This window comes from Zootoca vivipara, chromosome 16 (genome assembly GCF_965207765.1).
Source record: "Zootoca vivipara chromosome 16, rZooViv2.hap1.1, whole genome shotgun sequence".
Classification (NCBI taxonomy): domain Eukaryota; kingdom Metazoa; phylum Chordata; class Lepidosauria; order Squamata; family Lacertidae; genus Zootoca; species Zootoca vivipara.
Window position 1 is genome coordinate 41,750,851 of NC_142599.1, and position 12,285 is coordinate 41,763,135.

At 54.4% G+C, this 12,285-nt stretch overlaps 1 protein-coding gene across 2 annotated transcripts; it reads left to right on the top strand.

The window, feature by feature from the left end:
- Positions 1-228: 228 nt before the first annotated feature.
- Positions 229-8,852, top strand: ISG20L2 (interferon stimulated exonuclease gene 20 like 2). 2 transcript variants are annotated; one of them, XM_035136174.3, is made up of 4 exons: positions 229-546; positions 1,904-2,768; positions 3,200-3,400; positions 6,015-8,852. In XM_035136174.3, the coding sequence occupies exons 2-4, from the start codon at positions 2,004-2,006 to the stop codon at positions 6,126-6,128; spliced, it is 1,080 nt and encodes a 359-aa protein (XP_034992065.1). In that variant the 5' UTR covers positions 229-546; positions 1,904-2,003; the 3' UTR covers positions 6,129-8,852. The 2 variants fall into 2 exon arrangements, with proteins under 2 accessions (XP_034992065.1, XP_088515371.1); XM_088659245.1 differs by having other exon boundaries at positions 543-955.
- The last annotated feature ends 3,433 nt before the right edge of the window (positions 8,853-12,285 follow it).

A 12,285-nucleotide genomic window follows, 5' to 3' on the forward strand; every position in this document is an offset into this window, starting at 1 on the left:
CCCCAAAAAAAACCAGCTAGCGACCCAGGTTTGGGGAACGCTCCTGAGCCTCTAGCCCCGCCACGTGCAGCGCCAGCCTGCCTCCCCCTGGCGGTCAAATGGGACGACCCGACGCGTAGGAGGCTGGTTTGTGGACACGTCGTCATAGCAACTCCTGTCGTTCGCCCCGGTGTTGGGCGGGGCGAGCACCCAACCAATGGGGATTCGGTACGCCGCGCCTGCGCAGAAGCGATTGGCTATGCCAATGCGGGGGGAGCGCATGCGCTTTTTGCTTTGCCAGCCCCCCCTGTGCTAAGATTGGCCCCTTTCGGTTTCCCTTCTTCCTTCCCTTCAGGGAGAAGCGCCCCGAGAGAGACGGGAAGGCTCGCGAGAGGAGGAGGAGAGACGGAGAGGGAGGAAAGAAAGGAGCGTCGCGTGGGAGAGGAGGAGGAGGAACCCAGCCGCTGGACCGGAAGTGGAGTGGGGCTGCCCCGCCCCTGGCGGGCCTTTCCGGTTCCGGGTGAGCGGCGCTGCCCCGGTGAGCGGCGACGGAGCCCCCGGCGGCAGGTGAGGCGGGCCGGACGGGGACTTGGCGGAAGGTCCGGCGGGCCGGGAGGGAGGCGGGCGCCTGGCCTGCGGGACTTTCGCGGCCGCCGAGCTCGCTGTGGCCGCCACATTTCCGCTCCAGAGCGGAGGCCGAGCCCCCGGGGACGGAAGTCCCTCTTCTCCCAGCCCCGCTTTGGAAGCCTCCCCTCCGCCGGAGCCGCCGGCTTTAGGCGAGGAAGGCTGGGAAACAGCCGTGGAGCGTGGCGGCGGGTTGCGCTGGATGATCTTTGGGGACCCGAAATCCCCGCAGTACGGGCCTCCTTCGCGCACGTGGCCCCGAGGCTGGGGTTTGTGTTTTTTGGGGGGGCTGCCCTTCCGTTCCCCCTCCCTCGTCCAGGTGACACGGAGCCCCTCCCTGCCGAGGAGCCTGGTGAGCTCAGCCTATGTCACAAACCCCCCTCTCAAGGCCCGCGAGGCCAATCCCGGGGGCACAGTGGGTCTGAGCCTAGGGTAGGTGGGGGGAAGGGGGCGGGGAGTAGGCTGTCTCCTTGCTCCCACAGCAGGACCACCTCTTGGCCAGGCCGCCCCCTGGGGAGGCTTGGAGGGGAGAGGTTCTGCCCCAGGACCCCTGCCATCCTGCTCCCTCATGCCATCTGCCTGGAACCCGGAAGGGACCCCCAAAGGTCATTGAGTACAATCTCCTGCAGCGCAGTAGCAGCAGTGCCACACCCCTTCTCCCTTCACAGCACCCCAAGAGTGTGAGCGGGGAAGCCTTGCCCAGTGGATTTGGGAATACATTTTGTCTTCAGTTGCTGCCTGGCCACTTAGATTGTTGCAGTTGTGGGAGGAGGAGCCTTCACAGTGGGTGCCAGGCTGGGGGAGGCTGGCACTGGGTGGCATTACACTTCCTGGGTGGGTGGGTGACAGAGGCCACCTTCACAGGAACCAGGGAGGCTGCCTTGTATCAAGCCAGAGCAGCTGCTTATTTTTCTGTGCTGACTGGTAGCAGGGGCTCTCCAGGGTTTCAGGCACGAGTCCTTTTCCCCAGCCCTACCTGGAGATGACACCTAGGATTGAACCTCAGATATTCTGCATCTGAAGCAGGTACTCTGCCCATTGAGTAGATAAAATGAGAACAGCTGAAAAAAATTGGGGGGTCCCATTAAAAAAGCAATTAAACATTAAAAGAATTCAACTTTTTATGGCAAGATTCCGGTCCTCGTGGCCCTAGACTGAGTTAACTAGGACCCCTGTAGTTTGATTTTCAGTAACCTCGGGAGCAAACATCCTGAACATAGGTCAGCGTGGCTGAGAACTTTGTGAACCCTCCCCACAAATGCTGGAAATTCACCCTTTCCCTCACCTCCTCTCTCCCCAGCCTTGTTAGCATGTGGACATGTCCAGCATCGCGCCCCTCGCGGCCTCTCTAGAGCAGTGCCCGCTTGCCGGCCTCTCATCCTCGTGGTCCCCGTCCGTCCATGGAGGAGGGCACCATGTCGGATCTCATTCTCAACCTGGACACGTCCCTCCCTGCGCAGCCCAAGAAGGCCTCTGAGGGGAACCAGAAGCACCAGCGGTTCATCAGGCGCCGGCAGTTCCTGGAGCGGAAAGGCTTCCTGAAGCAGAAGCAGTTTCCAGGGCAAGCCCCCCTACCCCGGGGTGATGCCTCTCAGAAGCATGGCGGGGCAGACTGGGAGCGGGACAGGAAGAGGCCGAAAGTGGAGAGGAAGGGGGCGTCCGCGGGGCAGGACAGGAAGCCGCTGCGGGAGGACAGCTCGGCCCATAGGACCAAGACATTTCCCAAGGAGAACGCCACCCGCGTGGCTAAGGACTCTGGATCCCAGGGAGGCAATGCCTCTGGGGGCCCCCCAGCCTCAAGCAAAGCAGGGAGTGGCGCAGGTGGCGGTTCCTCCGTGAGGCACAATGGGGCGCAGGCCAATGGGGCTGCGGGCGAGATCCGGAGGGTGGCCCTGCTGAGCGAGTTTGAGAGCGGGCTGTCCCCAGTGCTGCTGCCGGCTAAGCCCAGCAAGGTGGTGGCCATCGACTGCGAGATGGTGGGCACGGGCCCCGGCGGGCGCAACAGCGACCTGGCACGCTGCAGCGTGGTCAGCTACCATGGCGACGTGATGTACGACAAGTATGTGCGGCCCCTCAGCCCCATCACCAACTACCGGACACGTTGGAGTGGGATCCAGAGGCACCACATGAAGAACGCCGTCCCCTTCAAGGTGGCCCAGAAGGAGGTGAGTGAGGGGGAAGATGATCTGCCAGCCTCTCGGGAGGAGCCTTTGGGGATCCCCCTGCCCCATACAAGGTTTTCCATGTTTTCATTAAAGCCAAGGCAGTCTGTGTTTTTATTCTGCTTTAAACAAAACCCATGGACATCTGGTTGGCCACTGTGAGGTTGCTGGACTAGATGGGCAGCTCTTCCTCTGTTCTATCTGGGTTCCTAGGTTCTATGGGGTATTTGACCTCAGGGACAGGGTGCTGGACTAAGAAGGGAGCCCTTTGGCCTCATCCAGCTGCAGGGCTCTTCTTTTATATTCTCTTACGGGTGAAGTGGGCCAGACTGCAGCTACGATGTCTTTGTGCTTGACTGGCTACAGGTTGAGTCTTCCTCTCTTGACCTATTCAGCGCTGACTGATGACATCCCTACCCCTCCCTGCCTTTCAGATCCTAAAGGTCCTCTCTGGGAAGATAGTTGTGGGCCATGCCATCCACAATGACTTCAAAGCCCTCAAGTACTTCCATCCCAAGTCACTGACCAGGGACACCTCGAAGATCCCTCTGCTCAACCGCAAGGCCGGCTTCCCGGAGAACGAGCCAGCCTCCCTGAAGCGCCTCACCAAGCAGCTCCTCCACAGGGACATCCAGGTAACACCCCCTGCCTTGTCCGTCGTCTGCTCTCCCCCCTCCACCTGGCTCAGTGTTGCCTACACTGGCTGGCAGCCAACTCTTCAGTTCTCCAAGATTTGGAGAAAGGCCCAGTGACAGTGTCTTGGCAGACCTCCTTTTCAAGAGTCCCTCTTGGCTGGCTGTAGTTGTTGTTATTTATTAAATGTATTGCTTGATTTTTCTTGCCAGTTAACACAAGGTAATATCACCAAGGCAACTATCTGTAAATAAACCATAAACGTCTGTAAAAATGGCAAAAGGAGTTCCTTTCACAAATAGGTTTTATCATAAACAATAGCAAATGCAGTAAATAAAGAGTTGAAATATATCAGTGGTTCACTTGTTGGAGGAAGTTTAACAAACTGAAGGATATGGTCCCATTCCTATACTCCTCCTGATGGAAACATGCAGATGGGGACAGATACACCCCTGATTTAAGTCGTTTACATACTGTCTTCTCTTGTACAGTATATTATCTACTACAAAGCTCAATGACTAAGCTCTTTAGCAACTAAATGTCAGATTACTGGAATGACGCCTGAGCACTGAACCACTGGCATATCACAAGTGGAATCTTTATTACTGTGTTTGCAGTTGCTCAAGCTCAGGCATCCCCAAACTGCGGCCCTCCAGATGTTTTGGCCTACAACTCCCATGATCCCTAGCTAACAGAAGCAGTGGTCAGGGATGATGGGAATTGTAGTCCAAAACATCTGGAGGGCCGAAGTTTGGAGATGCCTGTTCAAGATACAACCTGTTTGGGGGGGGCGACTACTTTTGACATTTTTATGGATGGACGTTTAGTGTTGTTTACAGATAGTTGCCATGGTGATATTATCTTGTGTCAATTGCAGTAGTCATTGTATCACCACCCTGTTCATTGTTTTGAAGGCAATTCAAAACAGTGCACAACCAAATAAACAAGCAAAAACCCACATAGATCCATTTTTCTAAAAAACAAAACAAAAACCTCATTAAAATAATGCATTAAAACAGATTTTAAAACACCTCACCCACCCTAAAAGTCTGAAGACAGAGTACAAAGGCCTGATTAAAAAGGAAAACTTTTGCCAGGCACTTAAAGATACTGTATTGTATATAATGAAGGTGCCAAGTGTGCCTCTCTGGGGAGAGCATACCATTAACTAGGAGCCACCACAGAAAAGGCCCTGCTCTTGTGTTGCCACCCTCCAGACATTGAGGAGGCACTCAAAGAAGGGCCTCAGATGACAATTGCAGGGTCCAAGGTCAGTTCATATGTGGAGAGAAAATGGTTGTGGACATTGACCAGGAGGAGCTTTCCCAAATCTGTTTGTGCCATCTGTCCATGTGGTTTTTAGAACCCCCCCACCCCCTTAGAGACACAGCAAAACTAATCTCAGGAGCAGGAGTAGCCCCTGTGGTCCCTTCAGGTGGCTGCCACACTACAGTTCCCATCACCCCTGCCCATTGGGCCGTGGTGGTACCAGGGCTGATGCGAGATGGAGTCTGGCAGCATCTCAAGAGCCACTGAGGAACAGAGTCCCCTGGCCTTGGAAGAGACCCTGGATTTGATTAATATTGAACTCAGAGCGGCTCACAGTAGCAGCAGAGAATAATAGCAAATACTGCAATTGCTGTAAGCTCAAAACACAGTAGCGTATAAATAAAGCAGGCAACCAGAGGAAATCCTTTGAAACAATGCAATTCCATAAATTTATAGTGAACTGCAGTATAAAAGTAAAGGGACCCCTGACCGTTAGGTCCAGTTGCGAACGACTCTGGGGTTGCAGCGCTCATCTCGCTTTACTGGCCGAGGGAGCTGGCATACAGCTTTGGGGTGATGTGGCCAGCATGACTAAGCCGCTTCTGGCGAACCAGAGCAGCGCACGGAAACACCGTTTACCTTCCCACAGGAGCGGTACCTATTTATCTACTTGCACTAGCGTGCTTTTGAACTGCTAGGTGGGCAGGAGCTGGGACCGAACAATGGGAGCTCACCCCCGTCACAGGGATTCGAACCGCTGACCTTCTGATCGGCAAGCCTTAGGCTCTGTGTTTTAGACCACAGCACCACCCGTGTCCCTATTCTGCAGTATAAAAGGGACCGTTTAATCTTGTCCCCAAAGAGCAGAAGTTCCCTTGAGTGACTCCAGGGCCAAGCTGCTGTGCGCCTCTCTATCTGTGCGCCTTTTCCTAGTATCATAGAATTGTAGAGTTGGAAGGGACCCACAGGGGTCATCTAGCCCAAACCCCTGTAATGCAAGCATCCCTGACCAGGGGGCCACCCAGCCTCTGTTTTGAGACCTTCAAGGAAGGAGAGCCCACCACCTTCCAAGGAGGCTCTTACCCTCAGGGACTCAGTCAGAGTCTCCTTTTCTGTAACTTGAATCCCTCCGTTTGGGTCCTGCCCTCTGTCTTCCATGGGGCGGGGCGGCCCTTGAGGTATTTGAAGATGGCTGTGGGGGGGAAGGGGGTGTCCTCTCGCTTTGTGAGGAGTCAGAGAGAGAGCTCTGTTGGGCAGCTGACGTGACCCCTGCCCTCATCTTGCTCCTTCCTTCCTTCCTTCCTTCCTTCCTTCCTTCCTTCCTTCCTTCCTTCCCCCCCCCCCCAGGTGGGAAACAAAGGCCACTCCTCGGTGGAAGACGCCCGGGCCACCATGGAGCTGTACAAGGTGGTCGAGGATGAGTGGGAGAGGCACCTGGCCACCACCTCTCCTCAGGACTGATCCCCAACGTCCGTCGCCACCAAGCCTTGGAACCCGGAGCCGCTGGGGGAAGCCGACACTCCCCCCGCCCCGCCCCCGGAGCTGTTTGGAGGATGATGCTCCTGGGTCCATGGGGCGGAGGGAGAGGAGGGTTGGCAGAGTGAAGGAACTGACTGGGGGCAGGGGAGGGGGGATCAGGAGGCAAGTGTGTCCATTACATCGCTTCCATTGGATGGCAGCCTTGGCGTGTTCCTCCCATTCCTCTCTGTAAAGGTTCTGGGCCTCCTTCCCTCTCGGCTTGAACCTCAGAGGGAGGGGAGACTCCTCACCCTCCCAGGCAGGGGAGCTTTCAACATGGTGCTATCCACTCCCCAGGCCCTGGTGGCTGTGGGGTTCGTGTGCTGTTGGAGTTGGGCACTGACCAGGCCAAGGTGCCCATCCTGTTGCCTTGGCCAGTGGATCTTTGGTGACCTCCCCTCCCCGCCCCTGCTTCCTGCCCCCACCCGGTTCCTCCTCACCCTGTTAAAAGGGCAGCGGGGCACTCAGTTCCTTAGCTTGATTTCTGTGGGTCTCCCCTCTCCCTTGCCAGATGACGGGAGCCCCCCCCCCCCTCCCGTGCACTTGGTGGTCTTGAGCTCCCCTCTGCTGCTGCCTCCTCCTCCTCGGCCCCACCCCCTCCCTTTGGGGTCAAGGAAGCCCCCCACTTTTCAGCCAAGCAGGTTTGGTCCCTTGGGTTGTCCTTGGCGGGGTGTGTGTGTCTGTCTGTCCCTTTCTCTTCCCGCTTTCTCCATATCCTTCACAATCTCTCATTATTCTCCTTAAATCTATTTCCTGCTCTCCACCAGCAGGTCCCCGGGTGGGTTACAACAATGTAAAGCTCAAAACAGTTTGCAATCCCAGGAACATCCCCCTGCCCCTCCCCACTTTGGCCGCCTAAACTTACCGTGTTTCTCCAAAAATAAGACACTGTCTTATATTTATTTTTCCTCAAAAACACCATGGCTTATTTTCAGGGGATGTCTTATTATTTTCCTCCTCCTCCTGCCGCGGCCAGCATTGCTGCTGTGCCTATCACTATGCCTTATTTTCGGGGTATGGCTTATATTCCTTGAATGCTTAAAAATCCTGCTACGTCTTATTTTATGGCTACGTCTTATTTTCGGAGAAACAGGGTAGAAGAAGAAAAACCACATAACATTTTCCGCAGGAGGAGCAGTTGCCTTCTGCCCTTATGGTCTCTTCCTGGTGAAATGTGGAGCCGGGGGAAGGAATATCTCTGTTCCCCTTGAGGGGAAGGGGGGCATTACACACACACACACACACCCCTCTCCTTATGGCACCCTGAGCCCAGAGCCTGGGAATGCCGCCCAGAGAGAGGAGAGGCCCAGTGGGTGTAGTGGGCGTTGGCCCATAGCACCCCCTGCAAAGCACCCCCTTCTCAGCTCAGCAGACGTTGGAGTCCTGGCTGGGACATCCTCAAGGCCAGGCTGGGCAGGATCCTGCCCAGACGAGCCTTGTCTGTTCTGTCTGGGCCACCCTGGACTGCAACTCCCATCAGCCGCAGCATCAGAGGCTTGTTCTGGCCCCAGAGCTGTAGCCTCCCATGCTCTGGAGGGCGCCAGGTTGGCAAAGGGCTAATCTAGGGCACAGGGCTCTCTGCAAAGGGCGAGAGGGGGAGGCTGACCAGGCAGCGCCCCCTTTAATTTGCAGAGGCTCTTCTTTCCCTCTTCCTTCCTCTTAATACCTCCAGCTGCACAATCAGAATGAATGGTGCAAGTCAGCAGAGCATTCCTGGAGCACAGAGTTCCCATCCTTGAAGAAACCACAATGGTAAACACTGGACACATTTTCTCATTCTGATGCTGAAAATTCCCCGGAACACTGTGACCCCCCCCCTGCCCATTGCCCCCCAGGGTCCCAAAAGTGGCTCCATGGCTGTGGCTTGGCCAGTGACTGTCTCATTCTCTGTCACACTCTGTCTTTTCTCTCTGGTGCTGTTTTCCACCAAGTGACCATGAAGCAAGAAGGTGATTTTTGTGTGTGTGAGTTTTGGGGTACTGTGCAGACCTTGCTGTTAGTTGTGACGCAACGTGTGTTTGTTTGTTTGTTTGTGTGTGTGTTTCTGGGAAGAAGAGGGAGCCACAAAGCACATTGCTTTTAATGAGATACTGAAAGAAAAGGTGTTAAGGTTTGTTTTCCCGTCTCGCCTTGGATAAAAAAAGAACAACTTTCCAAATGTCCTTCTCTCTTGCCTTTGGAGCAGCCTCCTTCTTTCCCGGGGTTTGTGTTTCTGACTGGAGAAGGCGCAGCTTGGGGTGCCCTTTTCTCCTGGGCTCTTGGGGACTCGCCACAAAGGGGCATCCGCAATCTACCAAGTGGGCCTCCAAGGACCTCCTAATTTATTTTAAACAAACTTTACTGAACATTTTAAGAATGGTTGCCAAATGTATTGTCTTTTCCCCATGGAAATCTTTGATGGGGATCCTTTGCAGCAGTTTTGGAAAGATTCCTCTCAAGCAGCTTTAAAGTGAGCAGTTTTTTAAAACAAAGACAAAAATTGAAGAATAATGTTAAAAACCACCCGCACAGGAAACACACTTCCTACACAAAAGCCCATACATACTCTGCAAAAAAACCCCAACTTATTCCATTTGTGTTAATGCTGGTAATTATGAACGGGTGTGTCTTCTGTCTGTGCTTGGGATTGTTTTGTCTTTTTCTAAAAAAGTAAAATATTTCACTTACTGGCTGTCTTGAGACCTGTGTGCTTGCGTGGGCATGGCAGGGGGAAGGGGCCTGGTCTGAAGAGCTGCTGTATCTGAACCGCAAAGGGATCCTGTGGGCCCAAGAGGGTTTTATGCTGACACGAGAACATAAAAAGAGCTCTGCAGCTGGATCAGGCCAAAGGGGACCTGCCCATTATGGGAAGCCCACACGAAGGACCCAAGTGCAAGAGCAGCGCTCTCCCTGCCTTTTGCAGCAACTGCCTCTGACATTGGAGGCAGAACATAATCCACCAAGGTGAGTAGCCTTCGATAGCCCCCTCCTCCTCTGTGAATGTGTCCAACCCTCTTTTAAAGCCTTCCAAGTTGGGGGCCATCACTGCCTCCTGTGGCAGGGAGTTCCACATTTTGTGGGAAGAAGTCCTTTCTTTTCTCTGTCCTGAATCTTCCAAGGTTCAGTGTGATGAGAGAGGGAGGAAAACTTTTCTCCCTGCATTCTCCATGTTGTCCTTACACAGCTCCATACTACCTGAAGGATTGCCACACAAATCGTCATCATTGTTTTATTGAATTTTGTCTCGTTGGTTTTCCGCTTCCTCAGATCTTGGGAGCTTCCAGGGGGCCCTGAGGAGGTGGGGTGGGTGGCAGCCTCTGTGGGACCCTCTCCCTGGACACCCAAGCTCCTGCCATTCCAACCCCAAGCAACCCCTTACATATCTCATGCAATAGACCTGTATTTTGAACCATCGAGTCCCAAGGTGCCCCCGAACAGCTAGTGATGCGGACGGTAGCCATGAAAATAGCCAAGTTCCTTTTGCCTGCAAGTACCTCCAGGACTGGGCCCCTGATCCTTCTGGCAGGAGGAGTGGAAATCTCCCTGGAGAGATTGAACCTGCTCACCCAGAGGGATTGGCCTCCCTGGAATGCAGAGGCAAAAGGGAAAGGCTCTTTGCAAGGCCTCTGGCCACCCATCTCCCTGCATTTCCACTTCCCCCTTTTATTCAGAACCATGAGGACTAGAATCCTGCTTTGTTTTTGGCGAAGGGGCTGTCACCCTGCTCAGCCAGCAGTGGATGTGGCTCTTGCACCCTGAGGGGTGGGTGTTGTGGCTTTGGCAGAGAGGAGGGAGTTGGTGCAGACCTGGTGCCTTCCTTGCCACCAGGGGATGCTGCAGGACCTGTCTTAGTTGCATCGTTCTGCAGGCCAAGCGGGGATCCTCTGCATCCAAGGCAGGACCTGGTTGCTTGTGGCCTCCACAGGCAAGAAGGCGTGTGTGTGTGTGTGTGAAAGAGATGCATGCACAGCTTCCAAGTGTGGCTGGAGCTGGGGCTGACTTAAAAACAAAACAAAACCCACCTCCATACAGTTGGGGAAGGGGAGGAATGTGCTGTGGCCCACCAGGGCTGGGAGAGACGAAAGCTTTTAAAGGTGAAATATGGCTTCTGTCTTGGGATTGAGGGTGAGAGCCCAGCCAGTGGGCCTCGTGATGAATCTGTCGCTCGGGGCTCATTCGGATTTGCTCTTTGTGTGGCCTCCCCACCTCCTTTCTTTCTCTTTTTCTTTCTTTCTTCCTTTAAAAATACTTCTCGCCTGTCTTAATGTATATCAAAAAAGAGGAGAGGAGGAGGAGCCAGTTTCTAATAACATCAGAAGAACCTGGCTGCTGGATCAGGCCAGTGGCCCACCTAGGCCAGCATCCTGTCCTCACAGGGGCCAGATGCCCCAAAGAACCTAGGAATCGAGAGAGACTGCCACTGGACCTGGAGGTTCTCTAAGAACATGAGAAAAGCCTGCCTGTTGGGACAGCCGAATGGCCCATCGAGCCCAGCATCCTCTTCTCACAGTGGCCAACCAGACAGATGCCTGTGGGAAACCCACAAGCAGGACTTGAGCGCAAAAACAACTCTCCCCTCCTGTGGTTTTCAGCAACTTATTCAGAACCATTGCCGCCTCCCACTGTGCAGGCTAGTTGCCTTCGATCGCCCTCGCCATGATTCTTTCTAATCCACTTATGTCCCAAAATTTCAGTTTGCTCATCCTTTAAATCGGGGGGTGCCTTTTGCTGCGCTTGCCCCAGTGTGGAGTGTTTATACCATTTAGCTATATATAACTTTGTCATAACACGAAGCTCTCAGCTCTGTTTGCTTTTGCTCAGCTCTCTGCCTTTCGATAATTAAGGAATGGCTGTCGGAGGAATGGGTCTGTGTGTTTTTTCTTCCACTGCCTCCCTTTACACATAAATAACTTGTCAGTTCTGACAGGGCTGCTCTGGCCCAGAGACTAGCTGCAACCCCCACCCTCTCGCTCCCAGGCTCGCCAAGACGGGCCCAGATTCAGAAGGACCCCGAAGGAGCCTAGGGCAAACTCAGAGGAGGGTCAAGCAATGCCCCTAAACATAGGGCAGAAGAAATGGCTCCACGGCAGTTAAGCTCTGTCTGTCTATATCTATCTATATCTATCTATCTATCTATCTATCTATCTATCTATCTATCTATCTATCTATCTATCTATTGGGCTTGACCACAGGGAAGCCTGTTCAGTGGTAGAGCACCTGCTTGGCTTTGTAGAAGGTCTCAAGTTCAATCCAGAGCAGGGGAAGAGTCGTTATCTGAAGCACCAGAGAGCCACTGCCAGGGAGTGCGGACAGTACCAAGCTAGATGGTTTGAGCTGCAGTGAGCGCTCCTACCTTTGATTCAGAACCATGAGGACTAGCGCCCTGCTTTATTTCCAGTGGCAGGACTGTGCTTCAGTGGCAGAGCATCTGCTTTGCTTGCAAAGGGAGGTCATAGGCTCAGTCCCTACTGGCACTTCCAGGTAACGGCGGCCACGTCGCCTTTTCTGAACGCCTGGAGAGTCAGCATGGGCAAGGTGGAGTCCAGCAGACCCAGGGGACCTGGCTCTCCATAGGGCACCTTCCGAGGTCCCTGCCAGTCTGGATGTGCAGGACAGCCCCGGTTTCTCATGCAAGATCCCATGGTGGGGCCTTGTCCCTAAGCACCTCTGCTTGGGGAGGCAACCAAGGGTTGGCCTTCCAGGATTCCAGTGGTCCCCCAGGATGGTCGGGAATGAGGGGCAAGGGGCCAGGTCCTCCTGGGGGCCTCGCCACAATTCTGGCACCCAAACCTTGTGACAGGTCGCATGAATTTGGGAGAGGTTGGGCTGCAGGCCTCACACCTTCGATGTGGCATTTCCCACGCTGCTCCAGGGACAGTATATGTGACGTGGAGAATCTTGGAGCCTCGGAAGAGCCTGCTGGATCAGGCCAGGGGCCCATCTAGCTCATCTTCCCAGGAGCCAACCAGATGCCCCCAAGGGAAACCCTGGAGCAGGATCCGCGCACAAGAGCAACATGCTCCTCTCCTGCAGTTCCCAGCCAAGGGCACAAAGCATAGGCCTCCTGGCTAGTGGCCAGCAGTGGCTTCTCCATTGCTTTGTTGCAGTGAGCCCCCTCTCC